The sequence below is a fragment of the Lissotriton vulgaris genome, chromosome 7 (genome assembly GCF_964263255.1).
Source record: "Lissotriton vulgaris chromosome 7, aLisVul1.2, whole genome shotgun sequence".
In the NCBI taxonomy this organism is placed as follows: Eukaryota; Metazoa; Chordata; class Amphibia; order Caudata; family Salamandridae; genus Lissotriton; species Lissotriton vulgaris.
The window spans coordinates 1,139,477,678-1,139,499,583 of NC_141695.1; the positions used below are offsets into that span (position 1 = coordinate 1,139,477,678).

Consider the following 21,906-nt stretch of genomic DNA (forward strand, 5'->3'; position numbering starts at 1 on the left):
GTGTTTTCTCCTGCTGTTATTAAAAAAGGGGGGGTTGCTATTTTATTTCATAAAGCTTTAAATGTACAAATTGTTTCCTCTCAGAATGACGATGAAGGACGTTGGGCATTGGCCAAGGTTGTCATCCAAAATAAGACAATGGTATTGCTAAATATTGACGGCCCGGTACGCCCTGTTCCCAAATCTTGGAAAGATATTAAAGTCCTAATTTCGTCCATCGACTGTCCTGACTTTGTCATTGCTGGTGACTTTAACCAATGGTTAGACCCTTTTTCAGATAGATTATCCTCCAGTAAATTTCTACCAGACAAATCTCATAAGAGCTTTCAATCTGCCATTGCCTCTCGTCCTTTATATGATTCATGGAAATTGTGTAATCCTGATTTGCTAGAATATACTTTTTTTTCTAATGTGCATCACACCCGCTCTAGAATTGATTACATTATGGTTAGTAAATCCTTACTCCCTTCAGTGCAAAAATCTGTAATTGTTTCCATATTTATTTCCGACCATGCTCCTGTTTACACTACACTTGACCTTTCCCTCATTTCCTCCAAATTCAGCCGTTGGAAAATTAATTCCTTTCTTTTGTCTGATACTATTTTTAAGAAAGAAAGTGTGGGTTTTTTTAACAAATTTTTCTCCTTTAATAATCCTTCCGATACCTCCGTTCCTTATAATTGGGACACTTTTAAGGCTGCTTTCCGAGCATTTACTATATCTTACGTCTCTAAGAAAAAGAAACTTAACAGGAAGAAATATGAAGACCAACTTCAGAAAATTAAACGGCTTGAACATTCTTACTTTTCCTCTAAGTCCTCCTCTGCCCTCCAGGAATTAATCCTAGCCAAAACCGATCTAAACTAAATTATCACTAATGAAGCTTGTAACACCCTCCTTAAAATCAAATCTAAATTCCATGGCGGCCAGAATAAAGCGGGAAAAATGTTGGCAAATTATTTAAAAATCAAATCAGAACGTAAAAATGTAGGTCCTATCTTTAACGATTCGATTAATAAACTAGTTTCGTCGGATGAAGATATTGCTGAAGTGTTTCATAATTATTACCAATCCTTGTACACTGACGACACGCACCCCTCTGATGTAAACTTAACGTCCTTTTTTGAAGGCCTTCCCTCTCCCCCACCCCTTACGGCTGACTTCGCTCAATTGGAAAAAAATTACTCTCCAGGAAGTCACTCGGGCCATTAATTCTCTTAAAAAATCAAAGGCTCCTGGCCTGGATGGCTTGCCTGTTGAATTTTATTCTTCATTTCATAACTTTTTTGCACCTAAACTCCTACAACTGTATAACTCCTTTATTTCATATGCTAAGGCTTCTGGATCCTTTTTGGATGTGCTGATTATCATAATCCCCAAACCCGACAAAGATCATTCACAATGTAAAAATTATCACCCTATATCTTTAATTAATTATGACTGTAAAATATTTGCTAAAATCCTGGCTTCGCGTCTTGACTCCATTATTCCCCGTCTAATTAAAACGGACCAAGTGGGGTTTGTGAAAGGTAGACTTGCTGCTGACAATGCTCGTATGTTTTCCAATGTTATTGTACATAGTAAAAATCTTAAAGTTCCATTGGCAGCTTTGTCCTTAGACGCGGAAAAAGCTTTTGACCGCATAAACTGGCAGTTTATGTTTTGCACTCTCCTATGGTTTGGATTTGGTCCCTCTTATTTCCTTGGTTAAACTCCTTTATTCCTCTCCCCGGGCCAGTATTTTTGTTAATAATCAATTTTCCAAGTTTTTTTCTTTATCTAGAGTCACGCGACAAGGATGTCCCCTTTCACCCTTATTATTTATTCTCTGTCTTGCGCCTTTTTAGAACGAATTCGGTCCAATCCTAGGATTACTGGCTTTATACTCTCCTCTACTGAAACTAAATTATCTGCTTACGCGGATGATGTACTGGTATATATGTCTGACCCTGCGTCATCCCTTCCACACTTTATGGATGAGGTTCGGTTGTACTGCTCTATATCGGGATATAAACTCAATCTATCCAAAACGGAAGTTCTGCCCCTAGATTCGATCTGTTATCAACACATGTTTAATAATACTGAATTTGCATGGTGTCCTTCCAAAATTAAATACCTTGGTATATGGTTCTCATCATCCTTAATTGATACCCTCAAATTTACTTTTGATTCCCTTTTAAAGAAAATCCAACCCCTCCTTCAAATCTGGTCCCCCTTATTTCTTTCCTGGTGGGGTAGATTAGACACGATTAAAATGATTACTCCCCATGTTCTTTATACTGTTTCCATGCTCCCTTTCAAAATTCCCAATTCATATTTTTCCCGCATACACTCTATTTGTACTAAATTCCTATGGACTGACAAACATCCTCGAATAGCCTTGCATAAATGGATTCGTCCTAAAAATGAAGGTGGAGTTTGTTTCCCCAATTTTAAAACATACCACTCCGCCTTCTTGATTAAGCAATCCTTTTCTTTGGCTTAGGACTTTACGGATAACCCCGTACCTAAATGGGTTCTCCTAGAACGCTCTCTCTCAAAAGATTTTTCATTTCAACATACTGTTTTTATGTCAAATTGTTCTTTTTTAATTAAATACCCTATTTTAAAATACTCCCAGTGTTACACAATGTTTTCTCTTCTACTCTTTCTCCTCTTCAATGTTTTTTATCCTCTGTTGTGTGGTACAACAAATTTTTTAGATATAAAGGCAAATCGTTTTACTTTAAATATTGGAAGGAAAAGGATATTATGTTTGTTCATCAGTTTTTTGAGAATGGCTCTATCATTCTGTTTCCTGTAATGCAAAATTTATTTCATTTGCCTTCATCATCTATAACTGAATACACCATTATAACTTCTGCCCTTCAGTCACACTTATCTTCTTTCTCATTACCTGATGTCTTTCCCTCTTTCACCCCTATCACTCAACTATACCCTTTATTTTCCACTCAACAACCTAAGGCTGCTCTCGTTTATTCAATTTTGTTATCTAATGTTAAGGACCGCCCTAAATCAAACGTAGAGACTGCTTGGGAAACTGATCTTGATGTTTCCCTCTCCGTCTCGTTGTGGGTTCGTTTATGGTCCAAACTGTTTAAAATATCTCTTGCTGCTCGTATTACTCAATCTTTATTTTTCATATATCATAGAGTTAATAATACCCCAGTTATTATCCATAAATTTTCCCAAAACTTCCTCTTCGCTATGTTGGTCATGCTCTAAAGAAATTGGAACGCTTAAACATCAATTATACGAATGTTCTCCTGTTTCGTCATTTTGGAATGAGGTATGGGATATTTGCATGCCAATGTTTTGTTGCTCTGCCTCATTATCACTATTGAATGTTTTTCTAGGATCTTTATCCACGGATATTGATATTGTATCTTCTTATGCTAGATTATTGGACCTGTTTATTGCTCTTGCATTTAAAGTTATTTTATCGTGTTGGAAGGATAACTCTAAGCTGTCTGTTCATACTTGGTGGAATTTTATTTGTGATGAACACAGGATCGCTATTGCTTCATCCTATTCTGTTCCCCTAAAAATCAAATCCGACCTCCTTTGGCTCCCCTTTACCATTTATCTTTCTTCCAAATCTCCTAGTTGATTGTTTTATTTTATTCCCACATGTTCCCTCTTGTTTTTTTTTTCTTCTCTTTCCTTTGTTCTTCTATCTTTTCTCTTCTCCCTATATCTCCCTATTCCCTTTTTCTTTCCCCTTCTTAATATTTATTTCTTGCATGTTACATATGTTTTATACTCCTTATTAATTATGTACTTTTCTCCAATATTTATGACATGTGTATTGTTTTATATTTCAAAAATGATTAATAAAAATGTCTTAAACAAAAAAAAAATGCCTTGCATACCCACATTACAGCTAAATCCACACTTCCGGAGGCCTCCCCCTTGGAGGATAGATTGTTAGACGGTCACCTCCTTGAGAAATCCATATCCCTGATCTAAAAAAAAGCTGATCAATAATATGGCAGATCCACTACAATCGTTGAAGGAGAAATGGGTTAGAGATGGATTTGAATTGGATGAGGAAGACTGGCAGGTGGCAATCTCCTCCCCGAGAGAAGTAGCTGTCCAGGCAAGGTTACGGTTGGTGCAACTCAAAATACTCCATAGAATCTACATTACAGGGCCGGGCTTGGTGCGCATAGGCAGAGCAGAAGATGGGGAGTGCAGACATGGGTGCGAGGAGGTCAGCACATTTGTGCACATCCTATGGAGTTGTGTGCACATACAGTCCTATTGGCAAGCCATACACCACACCCTATGGGAGGTGCTTCGTATCGACTTGCGACCCGAGGCACGCAGGTGCCTGCTAAACATTTGGGAACCTATGGATCTCACCTCTCATACTACACAATGGGCAACTTCGGCACTGATGATTGCGAAACAAAATATTGCTCAGCACTGGTGGGCCCGTCAGTCAACTACACTGGGAAAGTGGAGGGGGGGACCTAGATTGGTGTATGTTCAGGGAGAAGTTTGTCTATGTGGCAAGAGGGTGCCCTGGGAAATGGAATAGAGTGTGGGGGCCCTGGACCCAATACAGAGGGGATATCTGCACTCCACCGACTCCTTTGCAGGATTCTGAGTCTCTCGAAACCCCTTGATTTATTCAATTATCGTAAAATGTTATTTGATTTTCTGTGTACCAGATGGGAAGTTTGAAATGGACAATGTATCTTGCTTATGTATTACAAAGGTGAATTTTGTCGATGGTGTTTAAATTATTATTATTTTTTTAAATATATATTTAAAAAGTTTAACAAATTAAGCAATTTGTAAGAGGTTGATCAAAAAAAACAAATGTTACTGGGACAATGAAAAATGTTAGTGAGTCTGTACAGCGTGTTTAAAGATACAATCACTGACCTTTAACATCTAAGTGCTGGTTTTGCTACATACCGTCAATAATGCTACATATTGTCAATATGTGGACTTTGCCGGCTTTCTTTATGTTTTTTCTACACAGATTATTGCTGTGAGCTCTGCAATATTTCCCACTTGTCTGGGTCACTGTCAGTGGTGCAAAGTTTTTTTCCAACAGGAAAAGAATGCAAAATTCACAATTTCTGCCCTTGGCCAAGGTTGCAAGGTTTCCCTGTTTCTTTACCACAAAGCACGTTTTTCCATATTACGAATGACGACACAGGGACACAATTATCACTCAAAGAAAATCCAGCAACACTTTTATGCAGGTTTGTTTTAGTTAAGAATGCATAACACTGAACAGGAGAATACGAACTGTTTTCACACAAAGGTGACAAAGCAAAACATTGTCCAATCTTCGCAAAGCTTCACACTGACCTTCGTAAAGGTAGAAGGGAAAATGTAACTTTGCAAGCATCTGTTTACAGCGTGGAGTGTTGTAGATTCTTAGGCTGTTCCTATTTCTGCCATCTAGTGTTGGGCTCGTACATTTGCAGGTTGTTTTTCTTCGTAGAAGTGTTTTGAGTCGTGAGGTAGTGTTACTCCTCCCTTAGTTGGCAATGTGCATGAGCATTGACCTCACGTTAGATTGTTTTTTGTTCAGAGGGTGAGAGTAGCATGGAGTGGTCAGTGCAGGCGCGAAGCTAGGCACTCTACCGCCTGTGGCGGTCCCTGCCTTTTGCCACTGTACGCTACGCTGAAGAGCCAGGGGGTGCTGGCTTCGATTTTTGCCGACACCCCGTAAACTCGCACCGCCCCTCCCCCACCCCTCCCTTGCTACGCCTCTAGATGAGTGAATGCAATATGGTGCACGTGTATTGCTAAAGGACGCGACCTGAGATCAGAGCCATACACTTCCGGGAATGAGTGTAGGAGCAATAAATGACAAGTTATCCATGAAGGACCATGTAAATCAAACCCTGGCCAAATGCTATGGCACTATGCGAATGCTATGAAAAATCTTCCAATGGATACCGCTGGAAGCCAGGAAAACGCTGGTTCAGGGTATAAATATTAACCGGTAAGACTATGGCAATGTACGCATGGCTTTCATTAATGAAGACCTATATATTAGACTCCAGGTAATGCAGAATACCGCTGCCAGATTGGTCCTAAATCTTCAATCCCAATCCCCTTCGGCACCTATACTGAGATCACTGCACTGGCTCCCAATCAGGAAGCGTACCCGTTTCAAACTTAAGTGGATTGCACATAAGGCCCTATACGGAGCTAGGCCAAGTTATCTATCAAAGAAACTCACGTGGTACTCACCAAGAAAGAACCTTAGGTCGGAAGGAAAACTTGTTCTGACCTCTTTGAGAGTTTAAACCACCTGAAATGGGGGTCTTTCTTTCTCTCAACTGGCCCCTTAACAATGGAATAAGCTTCTAACACATATTTGTGTTATCTCAGACCCTAAACAGTTTAAAAACCTGGTTATTCTAAATCCATTTCTCCAGAGTGTAGGACCCACTCCTTAGATGGCCCTGGTACAGAGCAATGAGACCCTTAGGGGTGATATGTGCATTTTACAAATGGCCATAACATAACTTTCTACAGCACTGCACACTACGAACAGATGCTACAAACAGAAAATGTTATCCAGTAAGCAAGTGTTGCTGTAGATACACATGCTCGGCATAGACTTTAACATAGTACTCTCCTATAGGCGGTGGTAAGCATGTGGATAATGTAGATGTCTGAGATAAGGTCCTAAAGGCTGTCCGGTTAATCAGTGCCTGCTGTCTGTCCAGGTTATCCCATATAAATACTTAGCAACTGTGTGTGGGCTTGCCCAAGTGGCAGCCTAACGCATGTCAGCTAGGGGATATTTTCTAGGAATGCCATGGTGGTAGGCTTCTTAAGTGTTGCGTGTGCCCTGGGTTGTACAAGGAGGGATAGCAAATTTGGATGCACTTGACTATCCATTTGACAATTTGTGCATTGGATATGGGAACCCAAAGCAGCCCTGGCAACTTTGTAGGACCAGCCCCACCCCCTTTCCTGAGGGAGATGGGGTGCAAGTATGAAGCGCTGCTGTTTTTCTTACTGGGGGCCGATATTGCAGAAATGCTGCAAAACCAGCCCCTAGTAATTAAAAAATGGCCCCCACCTTTCCAACCTTCCAGGAAAACGCCTGATGCCCCCTATGGCCAGTCCGACTCTACTGGTGTTGACCCCTAGAACATCTAGGGTGCATGCAGCAAATAGTTGCATCTGAGATTATCTTCCCTCTGCCACTAATTCCTCAACCCTCTTCCTGTCGTCCTGAGCTCTGGTGGGAGATGCCTTACCAGTTCCTGTATCTCATCCCACTGGTCCCTATGATACCGGGAGAGGAGGCTAACTGAGTTGACTAGGTGGCTCCTGCAGCTACCCTCGCTCTAGTAGAAGCAAGCATTTTGCTCTCCATCTCAGACAGGGAAGCATGGCCCACGGCGTGAGCAGAAGCCCATTCGCATGTCAAGAAAGACCTGATACCTAATGTAGGCTGGATCATTTGAGGAGGGCATATATTTTTTCTCGACATATGGTGTTACCACCTTCGCTTTGGCAGGTTCCTTAAAGGTTTGTTTGGTAGATTTTAGCATGCCCTTCTGCATGTGGAGGAATTGTCTGGTCCTCTCTGATCTAGATAGTATTTCCACTAGGAAATCATCTATCTTCCTCCAGGAGGACCTGCATATCGAACCTTATGAAAGGTGACTGCTCTTTGAATCACCTGATTGGGAAAAATGGTGTCATATGGGGGCGATAGCCTTACTGGATAGTGATCCAGGTCTGGATCTCCCAGGGTCATCAGTGAGCACCAGATCAAACGGTGCATCGTAAGTATCAGTGGGATTTAAAGTGCTGCCTTACCCACATGGGTGGTGTGGGTAAACCTTGGGCGAATGTGAAGGTAGTGATGTAGGAGGTAATGGTGGGAGAAAGAGACGCAGGAGGAGGCGGACAGAATGGAGGGGTGCTGATGTCCCTGCCCTTTCTGCTTTTTTGTTTAGGAGCCGGGAGGGGTTTGCAAGTCAACTCTTCATCAAAGGTTATTATCCTTGTCCAAAGCAAAGTCTGCATAGGCTTGAGTAGGAGCGCGCTATGTAGAGGTTTTTCCAGAATTTGGGGGGGGGTTGGGTGTTTAAATGATCACATCCTCCTGGAGCCACTGAAGGATGTGTTGCTTAGGGTCGTCAAAAAGGTGCTCCTGAAGTATCTGGTGCCAATGGGGTCCTCTGACCCAGACTGAGGGTCGCTGCTGATGGCATTTTCTGTACTTGGGTCAAAAGGATCTTTGGCCTTTAAGTGGCTGGAGGTTTGTGGCAGTTCCTTGAGATTGACAACCGCGGCACGTTGATGCCATGGGTGGAAGCATTGCAGGCTCTGAAGCCTTCGTCACTGAACTCAGCTTTAAAGCGGTGAAGGTCCAGAGGGCTACACCCTAGCCAGAAGGCTTGAAGCTCTAACTCCTCGGGTCATGCTCTGCATCAACAAGCGGCCTTTTGGAAGGCTTGGTATGGTTCTCACTACTCACCATACTCAGTGTCCGTGCCGAGGGCTTCATCCAGGGACCGGAGGGTATAGAAGCAAGGGAGGACTCCTCAACTTCTTCGTCTGGGTCAGAGCAAAAGATTACTTCTCAGCTGGGCAATAGCTAGTGGGGCAGAATGCCGGAGGGGCCGCCTCTTCACTCACCTTGACATTGGACGAGGCATGTTCCCGAAGATATCTGGGGCATCTTCAGTGGCTTGACGCTGCATCCTCTGCTAGGCCGACCTTCTTTCTCATCGATACAGAAGAGTTTTCTTTGAACGGAAAGTAAGGCAGGTCTGGCGCATGCAGTTGTTGTAGTCGGGGAAGAGGCAGAAATTACACACCTTATAGTGATTGGCCCACAGGAACTTCATGTGGCACAGACACAGTTCTGGAATGGTGTCCGTTCTATCACTGTGTGTATATTCTCCTCTGTGAAGAAGTGGTCAAAGATGAGGGGCCCATGGCCCTGGCGGTTAGAAGGTGATTGTGGATCAGTTACTATAAAGTTGTCCAGCAACACAGACAATAGTGTTATTTCCCTAAGAATCAAAGCTAAATTTGCCGGCTGAAGCCAAACTGTAGTATGAGAAACGTGTCAAACTCGGAGCTCCAGGGTACATGTCAAAACCAATGATGGAAGAAAAAAAAACACTCTAACATGAGTCAGTGCTGATGCGCATAGTTAACTCTGAAAGAGTCACAATATACTTTGTGGTTCATTACACTTTTTCAAACAAAAATAATCTGCAAACGTAGGAGCCCAACACTGGATGCCAAGAGCATGCAGAGCATGTATGCCTACAACATCAAATGCTACGTATATACACCTTTGAGATTCAAACAACCTTGGTTAATATATCACAACCTCCAATTATAGTGCCAGACAAACAACCTAAGTTGGCACAAGCAGGTGATGGCAGCTATGCTCACCATTTACAACTAAATATTGGCACTATATTGACCTGGAATAAAAGGCGGGTCAACTGCTAGTAAGGAAGCAAGTTCACCACAAGCAGAGAATAGCTGAAGACAAAAGGGTTGGCTACACTGACACAATAGTACCGTCTTCTGGGAAGCTGGCCACTAACTAGATAAGACATGAGAGTCAGAAATGTATTGAAATGGATTTCCTCAGCAATGATTCGGCACTCGCAGCAACAGTGCAGGCCTGCAAGGTGCTACCAATTCAAACCTCAGTATCTAAGCCTGAGGAAACATTTATAGGAGAAATTGCAAGACTGCAGAATAAAGAAATCTGTGTGGGAATTTCAAACTACATAACTGAAAAAACACTCACCGCTATTTCTAACATGAAACCATTGCTACATATTTTGTCACCATTGCTTTTGGTTTTTGTGAAGAAACCTCCTGAACGCCCTTTTTCTCCAGATCTCCCTTTGCAGGTGACATCTAGGTCCTTCACATTCCTCTGCAGGTTACTCCTACAATTAGTCCTCACACACACACATTCCTCTGCTTGTCACACCTTGCATCACCACATATTTATGTTTTAGGTCTCATCTGGCGAAAGCAGCGCGCATGCGTTGCTCTCGTCATACGAGAGCTTCTTGGAATCAATACAGATTCCAAAGCTCTCGGAGGCGGAGTTGAAGCCCCGTCCATCTTTTTAATTGGTTTGTGTCATCTTGCGTGCAAAACGCTGACTTATCATTGTAAAGGAGGCTTCTTAGTCCCTCATTGTTGCCGCCTTGTCTTCTTTTGGCCCTGCCCAACCGGGATTTGATCTTTTACAGGCGGCGTGACACTCTCTCCTTCATTATTCCCCACTCATTTTTTTCTTCTCACTCAGCTTTGGCAAAGTCAGCCGCGTATTTATTTTCGCATCACGCTTTCACTTAAAGTGAAAGCGGGATGCAAAAGTAAACACATGGCTGACTTTGCAGTACCGTTCTTGTTTCATGTAACCCTTCGAACGAATAGATCTGGGACACACACACACAAGATAAAAAAGCATCGTGGAAAATGAACTATTAAATACTTAGAAAGACGCACAATTACACATTGGAAGATTGAATTCAAGATTTGAAGCGAGTGCATTTAAATACCATTTTAAATAAACAACGTTATCTCAATGCCGAGTCCGCAAAACTCAAGCCTTCCCGGTCATAGTTTCAACCTTTCTCTCTGTCTGTTAATATGCAAATCAAAACGAGAAGGGGGCGTAATGCATGATGGGCTCCATTACAATGGGGAGACGACAAGTCTGTCGATTCAGTAAGCTCACCTTCCTGCTGTAATATGGTTCAGAAAGCGAGACTTTTGTTCGAATCAATATTAAAATTCCAGATCACTGTAGCAAAATGAGGATCTTTACTGGTCATCAGCGATGCGCTAGGATTACTTCAGCAACCATCCTTATCTTGGGGTTGCGCTGCTGTTCAATGAGCGTATAGTGAGGGCAGCACAGCACTAATGTGAAAGCTTTAGAAAGATGCAATTTTTAGAACCCTTAGTTCTACTAATCGTTCAACAAATAAGAAATTAACTATTACCATCGTCAAGCTCAAAGATTTATAATGGCCTATAGGTGGCAGCACCATTGACTCAGATGAGCATGTCTGCTTATTTCTCGCCAGCGGCTAAAGAATGCAGCTGAGACCCTAGCATATAAACTGTTAGTTGAAGTAAATGAAAGAGCAGTTCACCCATTATACTATGCCCAAGAAAGAGAATAAGGTGAATTACTATTTTAACTCTTGTCCTCGAACATCTGAAGAAGTGTTTGAGAGCTTTCCATTTCTATAGGGGTAAAAACAAGCATTGAAAATGCAATAGGTCTCGCCCTTGATTAAGTTAAAATTTGCTTTGCGAATGGTATTTTATAGAAAAATGACTTTAACTTAATGAAAGGCGAGACCTATTGCATTTTTAATTCTTGTTTTGATAATATGGTGGTGGTGGCTGTCTGGATGCGAATTATTGTTATCTTCTCGTAATGCCAGTTAAAAGTCTAATACAAAAGCCAAGTTATTATTGTTTGCACAAAATAGTATTTCCAGTGACATGAACTCCAAACATTGTCCGAACTTCTCAGGGCATCTGTGAAAAATCATGGCAAAGAGACATGCGTAGACCTTAAAGGGAATTTAGTTTCCTTAGCTTCTACCATGGTCCTGTCAGATTTTGAACAGCTTTCTTTAGATGCCATTTGCCAGACACTGCTTACCTCGCACAAGTTCAGCATAATGCAGAAATCCTCACGCACCAAAAATCAGCATAGGAATCAACATGAGAGAGTTAGGATTCTGATTATTTTCTATGGGGAGCCTTGTCCAGATTGCCTGCAGTGTAGAATTGGTGTATTCTGATGAGTGATTTATGTAAGGTCGGAACATTTCCAAAGACTCAATTGTCTTCCTCATATAGTGAACTAAGAGCACAGTGCCAGCCGGAGCACTCTTATGGACAGCGATTTCGTCCCATCCAACTTCGCTTGGGGTGTAGCAAGAACCGAAGGTTTTCTTTTGGCACAACCATATTCATAAGTGTCGACCCTTCCAAAAAGATTGATCAGGCTCTGGGAGACCCAAGGGCTGGACAAGCGGTCATTAGTAAAGCCTTCCACAAGTAAGGGGTCACTTGAAAAGGGACCTACTGATTCCTTTGTACCTTTGTAAGCAGGTAAGTCAGTGATGTGCAGAGGGAAACCACTGACTGGGATTGAAATCCCACTGGGTGAGTAACAGGACACCGGGTGGGATCCAGGATCAGTGTGCGGGGTGGAGAGGAGCTTTTCACAATACCGGCCAACAGGCATACCGGGCTGCTCATATTATCCAGACTGGAGTGTTAGGCAAAGCCAACAAGGGACGGAGGAGGTACCCTGCTGTGGTGGAAGGGACAGACAGTTTATGTATTTTCCCTGCATTAGTGAATTCATGCTCACCCATTTCAATAGCCATGGGATGTAAGTAAGCTGAGTAAACTCATATCCTGCTGTGACAGAAGATGTATATTTAAATACCAAAATACTGTATGGAAATGTTGCCCCTGTTCAGGTTGTGCGCCAAACCGGCTAGGTTGCTTAACACCATCGATGCTAGTGTTATTTTCCTCCTGTGCTGGATGATCTTTTTTCCCATTGTTCATGACGAGCTCAGCTCGTCATGAGTGTATGGAGTTGTACACCATGACGAGCTGAGCTCGTCATGAGCGTCCAAGGGGTTAAGCAGAGGGTGTTTATGTCAAGTTTGGCCAAAACGTTTAAATTGCATGGAAGTTGAAAATACGAAACAATGGTTTAAAAATCTAATCCTGTTAGCAATCCTTGAAATAAATCCACTAGCGCATTTGCAGAGAGCTAGTCAAAATTGTAACCAGACTAGTAACATTTCAACAGCATGCCATTAAATTCACAGTGATAGACTGGATATATTTTTTTAAATGACAAGTAAGAAAGATGACACCCTGTGCATGTCTCAACAGGAACACAATACATCTGTTTGAATGCCTGAGTTTGTGACACTAAGGTGATCATTAACTTAGACCACACAAATTCAATTAACTAGCCATTCATATTTAATCTCACTCAGCTCTGCTGTTTACCTTTTCAAAAGAATGAGACACCGTCTAAAGGGTTTACAATCAGATACAAAATCACGAATAATCCACCGAGAATAATTATTATTTAATAATGGAATGCATTCAAATAAACATATTCACAATAATTCCATTTTATCCTTACCGTTGTTATTTAGTGTTATGAACATTATGGACAAAAGCAGGCAGCGCTTCTGGAGAAGGACGCTTTGGCGAGAAATACGCAGGATGGTAGTAGGAGGAGAAATGGAAGATAAGCTAGATGTATAATGCTGGCCGTGCAGCTTCTGTTATGCAGAGGGCTACTATCCTAAACATCTTAGAGATGGCTCGACTCAATACATTTTTTAAGTGACCCTGGACAGCATTTTTCTGGGATGTCCATGATTTTGTATTATGTCACAGAGTGAAGGGGGGAAATCTCTTCCAAAACGAGAGAATGCACATATGGCGACTCAAAACCAGGCGTGCTCCGGTCTGTTGCATGCAACTAGCTACAAGCAAAACGTAAAGCAACATGGGAGTTCTGATTACCTCCAGGGTTCAGGGGATAACATATGCTGTTCACAATTCTACTCTCAGTGACGGATAAAGAAGCTGACTGACTGAGTCGCTAGCAAGTGGTGCTATGACTGAAGCACTGCACCCAACCAAATGTACGCACAGTAGTCCCCTTGCTTCATAGCAACTTTCTCTAGTCATCATACCTGCCCCTCACTCAACCAGCTCCCAAGCTCTTTATGTTCAGGACCAAAGAGCACAGCTTCTTGCTCTGTTTGATTTCAGGACCAACCCGAAATGAAAAATCAAGGACGCAGAAACCCCCAATCTAATGCCACTCAACAAATTCACATGAATCCGTTCACACCAATAATAAAACCATTGCTGAGTATTGCTGAGTAGTGCCCTTTGGGCCATGAAAAGGTTTGTCAACACATTTTAGATGGACCAACTTGAATACCCCATTTCAAAAAAAATGCTCACCCTAAATCTGGCTAATAATCCTACAATCCAGGGTTCAGTGAAACCGTCTATGTGAATCGACCCACAGGAAGCTACAGTTGGGAACAGGGGGTCACTCTAGCCATGTCTATATTCTGTGCCCATGTGAGACTTGGGAAATAACTTCCAACTCTGTCAGACACTTCCATCTCTCAACTCCCTTTAAGAGGGAATTGGGTTTCTCGCACGATGTGTGCAGCAAGCCACAGTCAACTTTGGTAGTAGGAAAAGGACAGGCTCCAGTGGTGATGTTCTTTCCCATCCACGTCCTATAGTGCATGGGGCATTCCAAGACTATTGTGGCAACAAAGGCCCTAAGCAGTCACCCTGCTCAATGTGCACCAGGTCTTTGGAGAATATGCCATCATGGACTGCAAGGCTGCAGTGTACGAGGCCGCAAAATCCATCTCTGCTGCTCAGGATCCATACACTTCGCAATCATAAAGAAAGCAGAGAAGCGGCTGAGTTACCAAAAGGGGAAAAGCCTCTTTTTTAGGATGTACAGAACAGTTGAGAGAAAGAGGGCCAATGCTAGGAAGATTAGCAACTTGTCTGTTAGTTCTCTTCGGTTGTACTTGGTGATGAGTTTCCGTCCAAGCTGTATTGTCCCAGACATTGACTTAAATTCTTCATTGGCCTCCAGTATGGTCCTTGAAGAAGTAGCTGCAAGACAAGAACTAAAGTCAGCATGGTTGTGGGACAAACTGTGTGTTTGCTTGCATTTTATTACACAGAAGGCTCGGTTCTTGATAAGGTAAAGGGAAAATACAAATCAAATATTGGTGGAATATGCTGAAGCAACAGATTTACAGGAATAACAGGAACATAATTTAAAATTGAGAAGCCATGACAAAAAAATTCAATAACAAATTACAAGCGGGAATCAAATATTTAGGTCACAGGAGAACATGACATCATCTATGGGTTCATATGTCGGAGGTGACCACTGCACTGTGGGAGTTTGGTAATAAGATCTCTGTCTTCTCTCAACATTGCACAACGTGCAAGTATTACACTCAGCCCCCAACATAATATGACATGCTGAGTTTCATGTAGGTGGAACTGGCCAGATTGCAACAATTAAAACCAAACAGTTGAAAGTTGGTTTGAGGTTTAATCCCAAAAACTGTCTCAACAGGAGTTTCCCTGAAGACCTTTTGAACCACAAGACAGCAGGCCACAAATCGCTGCACATTCCCTATAAAATATCTGTCCATGGAGCGGGCCTGTGATATTTAAAGGATTAACTGAAGGACCTATCAAAGCACCACCATATAGTGTTCAGGAACTCATACTGGAAGGATATTGAAAGCCAGGATTGTCCGCTACGCGGTCCGAGTGTAATGCCACCTGAGCCTAATACCCATTTATTACTGTGAGGGATAGACTGAGTTGACACAGACCATATCCAGACAGAGTTTAACAGTGACATTTACATTCCTAGTAGGGCATATTAAGACTAACAGTCTGGTCTTTCATTTAGTACATAATAAAACGGAGCTTTACTTATACCCTACTTTGGCTAATGTGTTTACGATGAGACAATAGAAGCCGCTGCACGCTTCTTTTTTGGTTCTCGTGACTGAGTGGGCATTATATCATTTCATTATGGGTATAAATTAGCCCTTTGATTCAATAAAGCCTCCAATATTCTTTGGTGCAGTTTTCAGAAGCTAAAATAATGTTATTTTCATGGGCAAGGCTTGTTTAAGATAGCTGTTGGTAGTTTACACTGTGTGCAGTATCTTCAAAAACATCTCTTGATAAATCCTAGTACAACACTAGAACCTTATTTCATGTCGAAAGTAGCATCCTTATCAATGGAAGGTGCTAATACCAATTTCAAATCAAGATCATTGCTGGTCAAAGATGAGTGTTTTTTTCCTAAGCTTTGCATTGTGTATTTGCTTTAATAGTACTCTACTGGTTGTTCCATATTGATCCCTTGATGCCGCTTGTTTTTCATCTATCCAAAATACATTAATTAAAGGTTTCCTTTTTAGGTCTTGCATAGACAGCGCATACACGATCTCTCCGAGAGATTTTGTATGGAGTTAGTGGGCTAAAGCCCACCCGTTGCTGATCGTTGGTTAGCTGCAACATTTCTGTCATGTGCTTCTTTTCTATATGACACAACATGCATACATCAAGCTGTCTCTTGAGTTTGTCTTTCCTTTGGAGGAGCAAGGACCAAGTACTTGTGCTCTTTCACAGCTCCCGTTTTTGGAGTTACTTTTTGTTTTGTTTTGAAGCACTTCATGCAAGTGTTTGTGTTTTCCGTCCCATGTGATACTACTCATACCCTCACACCACCCAGCATTTTGTCCCGGTTTCATCTCCCACCCCAACCCTCATTCAGCTCCCACTCACTCCTGTTTCATCTCTCTCCGCCCGCCAATAAGCTCCTTCTAAAACGGTTTTAAGTGTTTTAAACTGTGCTTTTTTGGCCAAAGTTTCTGAATATAAACAGTTAATTATGAAATAGATAAGATCCCAACCCTTTTGGAGCAGCTAGCTGCTTCCTTACTCACAGCAGCACTTAGCTCGTAGGCATTTTGAACAAGAGCAATTCTACTTTTGTGCTACCGCTTTCCGAAGTGCTACAATAAAACAGTGAATAGTAAAATGGACATCGCGCATAATGCATTAAACCCAGGGGAAGCGCAGTAAAAGTGAAGTTGGAAGCTATCCTCATAGCCTTATCTGATGTATGTCAAATACGAACACAATGAAGCAATTCCGTTAGTACTCTATTATAAAAATTAAAAATAAACGTGAAGCACAAGTTGATCAACAAAATCGTGTTTCGCAGTCGAACAGACAACGCCTTGAAACAGAACATTTTCTAATGATATTACTTATGAAATTAATCGGTGTTACATGCAAGCTGCACCGAACTGCTCTTCTATCCCTTTATGTTTGATGACTGTAAAGAATCCACATTAGAAACGTCTGGTTGGTTAGAAACATGTCATATGTGAGGAATTGTCTCTAGTTATTGTTATTGCAGCCAATTTCTATTGCAGGGAAATGGGACGCCCATTATTCTCCAACTGCCGTGACTTTCACAAACTCCAGCCATGGTCTTTTGGCACTAATATTGTCAAGCCTAAAAGCTCTGCCCTTTATAAACCAGAAGGTGCTTGAAATAAAGGAGGTATAGAGGGCTTGCTCTTTTGCTCAGGATGCATGCCCCAAAAACTTCTGGCCCTGCTGTAAGTTACTTCCAACAAATCCTGCACTGTTGCGTTCAGGGCACAAGACTTTGCTATTTTAAAAATAAATCAGTTATTTGTTATTTATGAACTGCACCAGCTTCATCCTTACAACAACATTTTATGTACTTCCGTTTTGTCCGCATTTATTGCCCTAGTTCGAACTCACTATGCTATGCAGTTTCACTTTCCTCTCCAAATGTCAGCCATACTTTGCAAAAGTAGAAATCAGACCATCCTTTCCGGATTCCAGCGTCTCTGTACTATATCAGTGATCTTGGGATCAGTCTATATGGTTGGTACGTTACGTGAACACGCTTGACAGATTTGGTCTTCTTTACAATAGCGGTCATAATAAGTCGTCCCGCAATCTCTTTCAAGTGCTCCAAAATGCCCATCACCGAGTATCCACACAACTGGATAACATTGAAGCATAATAGCTGGTAAGGAAATCAGTGGGTTGTTAGTCGATAAAATAGTTTCTTAGGCAAAGTGCCTGCTGAGAGGTTTGAAGGTGACAGATTTGAATCCCAATATGGATAACTCAAATTGTAGTACTTTTTGTAACTTTTATAGTGTTTCTTAATAACTTTTAGTCATGCTGCACTTGATATTCATGCTGCACAGCAGCACGCTGCTATATATCATGGCTAAAACATACTGGCAAAAGTCAATATTTCTTGCATAAGTGTGAAGTATTGGCTTTGCCAATGGTCGTTTATTTTTAGTTGTGGTTTTATTATAGCGCAGAGAGCAAGGCTAAAGCAAACTTGGTAATAGCAGGCACATCACTCTAAATCTGCAGTTTTTCCTCTATGAACGAGCGTTTACATTTATTTCCTTGTTTTCCCTAAATTGTACTATAGTTACTAGAAGCCAAAACCTTTCAACCCCAACCCCTCAAAATAGGCAATGAGTTACCCCGAACCTTAACCTCAGAGTGTAGATTCTGCCTAATCTGTTTTTTGTTGTTTTTATTGTGTTTGGGAGTGTGTGTAACTCTTGTTTTAGGCTGGTCTACCCTTTCCCTCACACCTTGCTCAGCCACTTACCTTTGGGAAGGAACCCTAAAGTAGAAACCTCCATTTTGTTTCCCAGCTTCTGTGAGTCCTGAACAGTCCACAATGCAAGGCGAAATGAAAGGTGCACAGTCTGCTGAACAATTTCCCTCTAAACCTGCTGTTTTTCTCTGAGCGAGTGTTTTAATTTATTTATAAACTGTAAAGATCACCAGAAGCCAAGCCCTTCCACCGCCCACATTCCCAAAATACAATAAAACAAGGCAAAAAAATCCCCCGAAGTGTGTAGAGATAGCTTAATCTGATTTTTGTAGTTTAAACTGTGTTTGGCAGTGTTAGGGTGACCAAGCGTCCCTGATTTGCCCAGGCGGTCCCTGTTTTACACCAGCAGATTTCATGTAATTTAGCTCCAGTCCCGGTTTTTAGAGAGGGTCGACTGAAAAAGGCTAGAGGTGCTTTTGTATCTTTTACAAATCATAGATAGTTAGCAGTTGTTTCAAGAAAGTAATTTAATTAAAAGGCAAGCTTCTGAGTTTAAAAATTGCATTTTATGTATGTTCTAACTGCCTGTGTTCTGTAATTCTCTGCTGAGGAGCGAGGTCATTCTGTGCGCTCGCTTGAAGAAGAACTGTAGTCCTTCTTCTATTTTTGTGACATGTCCCGGTTTTTGGCTTTACAATTCTGGTCACCCTAGGCAGTGTTCTTTCAAATAAGGCTATTATTAGTTGTTTTACCCACATTCTGATTGGTTCCAAGGGCTATGATTACAATTGGACCGACGGCTTGGGGTTTAGTTTCAGATTGGTTGATAAGGCTAGGATTCTGATTGGCTCCCTGGGCTAGGGTTTCTATAGGACCTATGGCTTAGGGTCTGGGTTCTGACTGGTTATAGGGCTAGAGTTCTGATAGGGCCCCAATCTAGCAATTTCCATGGACGCCAACCTGTCACTAAATGCACAAGTGGATAAGGTGGCCAATTCAAGTTTTCTCACATGAAAACACTGACGCATCTTCCCACACCAATGATTTCCTTACAATGTTCAAGCTACCATCTCTCTTGTCCTATCTAAACTAATGGTCAGTATCATGGCTCACCTTTATCAACTATTAGAAGATTACAGAGAATTCAGATTACAACTGCTAGTTCCGCCTACATGTAGAGCCAGAAACACACATCTTCCTGCCTCGGCGGTTTTAAGATTCCTCTTCAAGTTGCTTTGTATCACACACAAAGCAATAAATGGGAAAAGACTGCTCTTCCTCAGGAGAAAAATCAACAGATACATACAACAAGTAGCTTCACTCAAGTAGGCTCAACATTCCGAAAGACAAGAAAACATGGTTGGAACATCTTATTCAGTTCAAGCAGCCAAACTACAGCATTCACCACCCACACACACAAGGGCCACTGACAACCATCTTAACTTCAAAAGATCAGTCAAGAGCTGGCTTTTTCCCCACATGACAACAATATACACAGCAGTATTCACGGACAATCGAAACTATGCTTCTCACGGCATAGAGATAAAATTGGTGTCATATATGTGTCATAGTACACTTAACTGTGTTTCCTGTTATAAGCAGATATATTTATACAAAGGAAAAAAATTATATTACACCTTAAATACATCTGAATTAATCACAATATCATACCTACTGTTTCTAGGGCACCCCAATTTGGGGACAAGGCTTTACACGTGTTAGCTCCTCTGAATGGTCAGAACAGATGACCATTATTTCTCCTGGAGTCATTCATAGTTTGTAAAATGGAGTTTCTACCATTCATTTTTAATCTTCATATTCCTGATAAAATGTCCTACTAAGAACAGAGTTCTAAACTCGGTTCTTAGTCAGATGGCTGGCAAGTCAGCAGTATAACACTGGCAGAACGCTGGTTTTTAATGCGATGTATGTGAACCTTGCTCACAGCCGATAAATGATGGGACAAGGGAAGCATAGTTCGAATAGACTTCACGTAAAAAGCCCAAACATCCCTTTGTGCTTTCCTCAATTTGATGCACTATGCCTCTGACAGCCAGTGAGGTATGAGTGCTTTGATGGAAGATCATAATAATCACAAAGCTCCTCCCTCATTTTATTGCCCCTGCTTATTACTTTCCCTTGTTCTGGTTTCCCGCAACCCGGTCTGCCCTCCAGGTCTTTGTTGCAGCCCTTGGCGGCATAAAAGGTTTGAAAAGAAACCAATATAAAACAACAATCCTCCAGGAGCAATGCCGCGAGACTGTGCCAGATTCATCAATCATGATAGACTTCTCTTCATGAACTGGCACAGGTCATATAGAACACATATGAGTCATGTCTCCAGTCTTCTAAGCAGCAAGGAACCCTTTGGAACAAAGTCCTAGACCTTTTTAATATTCCAGGGCCCCTAGTGAGGCATTTGACGTTTCTGGGTCTCTTGTAACAGTTTAATGATTTTTCAGTGATACATATGCACGTGTTTGGCACAGCAGTCACCTAATCTGAATCAATTGATTATTCAGGATTGTATGTCTTTAGACACAGGCCTTGACATCCAGTGGATCCGTTATAATAAGACCCAAATGGACTCACTATGTTGTCCTGACTTATTCTTGAACCCTAGAGCTCTCGGCAAGATGGCCATTAGAGCTGTGAAGTCTCAGTTCCTGAGTAGGTCGATGTCAATAAGGGAGGAAGGGGAACTGGCAAAACCCTCAGTTAGTAGTTTTGTCATGTTGAGTTCAGGCAGAGAGATTCAGCCATACCTGACCTACATAAACAAACCTTATCACCTGTTTGTGTTAACAAGGTTTAAACACAACATGCTCCCATGGATATTGTCGTTCCCAAAAGGCTTTTCTAAAGATGGGACTTTGGGCCCCTGTCCCTGCAACAATTTCTCAGAGCAGAACATCCTTCACATGGTATTTTTCTGTGATTTTTATGTTCCAGTATGCAGGAAATTTATTTTACCATTGTTAAGGGGCTGTAACTTTAAACAAGTTAGGCCAGCGTTAGCCAACTTGCAAATGCTTGATTCCACGGTTGTGTGTTTTGGGGTAGCCAGCTATATCTCAGGGGCCATCAGGCGAATAAACAAACTGAAGTTATAGTGTTGACTCTATTCTTCTCTTCTAAGTATGTTTTGTAAAATTGATTTTTTAAACGGAAAACTTGCTGTGTGACAAACCTTTTATTAAACATATTTATTTGAACGCCAAGGGCGCTTTTCGATGGAGAATGTGATATATTTGGGTTATGAATTATATCAAATGCTCGTTTTATTTGTAATGTGTATAGATATTGTGATATTTGATCTGTGCTTTGATGGTTTTAAATTGAACCGAATAAAGCTAACTTTGAATTTGATTCTTCAGTGATACATATGCACGTGTTTGGAATGAAATCTATACTTTCTGATAGAAGTTGATTGTTTTGCATTCAAAGCAAGTCTTGTCTTGAAGGCACTGCAAAGCATCCGGTCTTTCAATCATTTTTTTTTATAGCAGTGGTTTTATCACTTATTTTATTACTATTTTCAAATAGCACAGAAGAGAAAAAATCATATTGAAGCATACTTTACTCACAAATGTCCACCATGCATTATTCCAATATATCTAGTTTCAGAGTAATACAAATGTAAAATATGT

General features: G+C 41.4%; 1 protein-coding gene and 1 pseudogene across 1 annotated transcript in view; one reads left to right on the plus strand and one right to left on the minus strand.

Moving 5' to 3' along the window:
* Positions 1–10,847: 10,847 nt before the first annotated feature.
* Positions 10,848–10,947, plus strand: LOC147703035 (U4atac minor spliceosomal RNA; annotated as a pseudogene).
* A 2,162-nt stretch (positions 10,948–13,109) lies between these two features.
* The window catches only part of BNIP1 (BCL2 interacting protein 1), a 63,069-nt gene continuing 54,272 nt past the window's right edge, over positions 13,110–21,906 (minus strand). Inside the window, exon 6 of the mRNA XM_086931576.1 lies at positions 13,110–14,703. Coding sequence (XP_086787702.1) covers positions 14,507–14,703 — 197 coding nt within the window. The 3' untranslated portion in view covers positions 13,110–14,506. The remainder of the gene's footprint in view (positions 14,704–21,906) is intronic.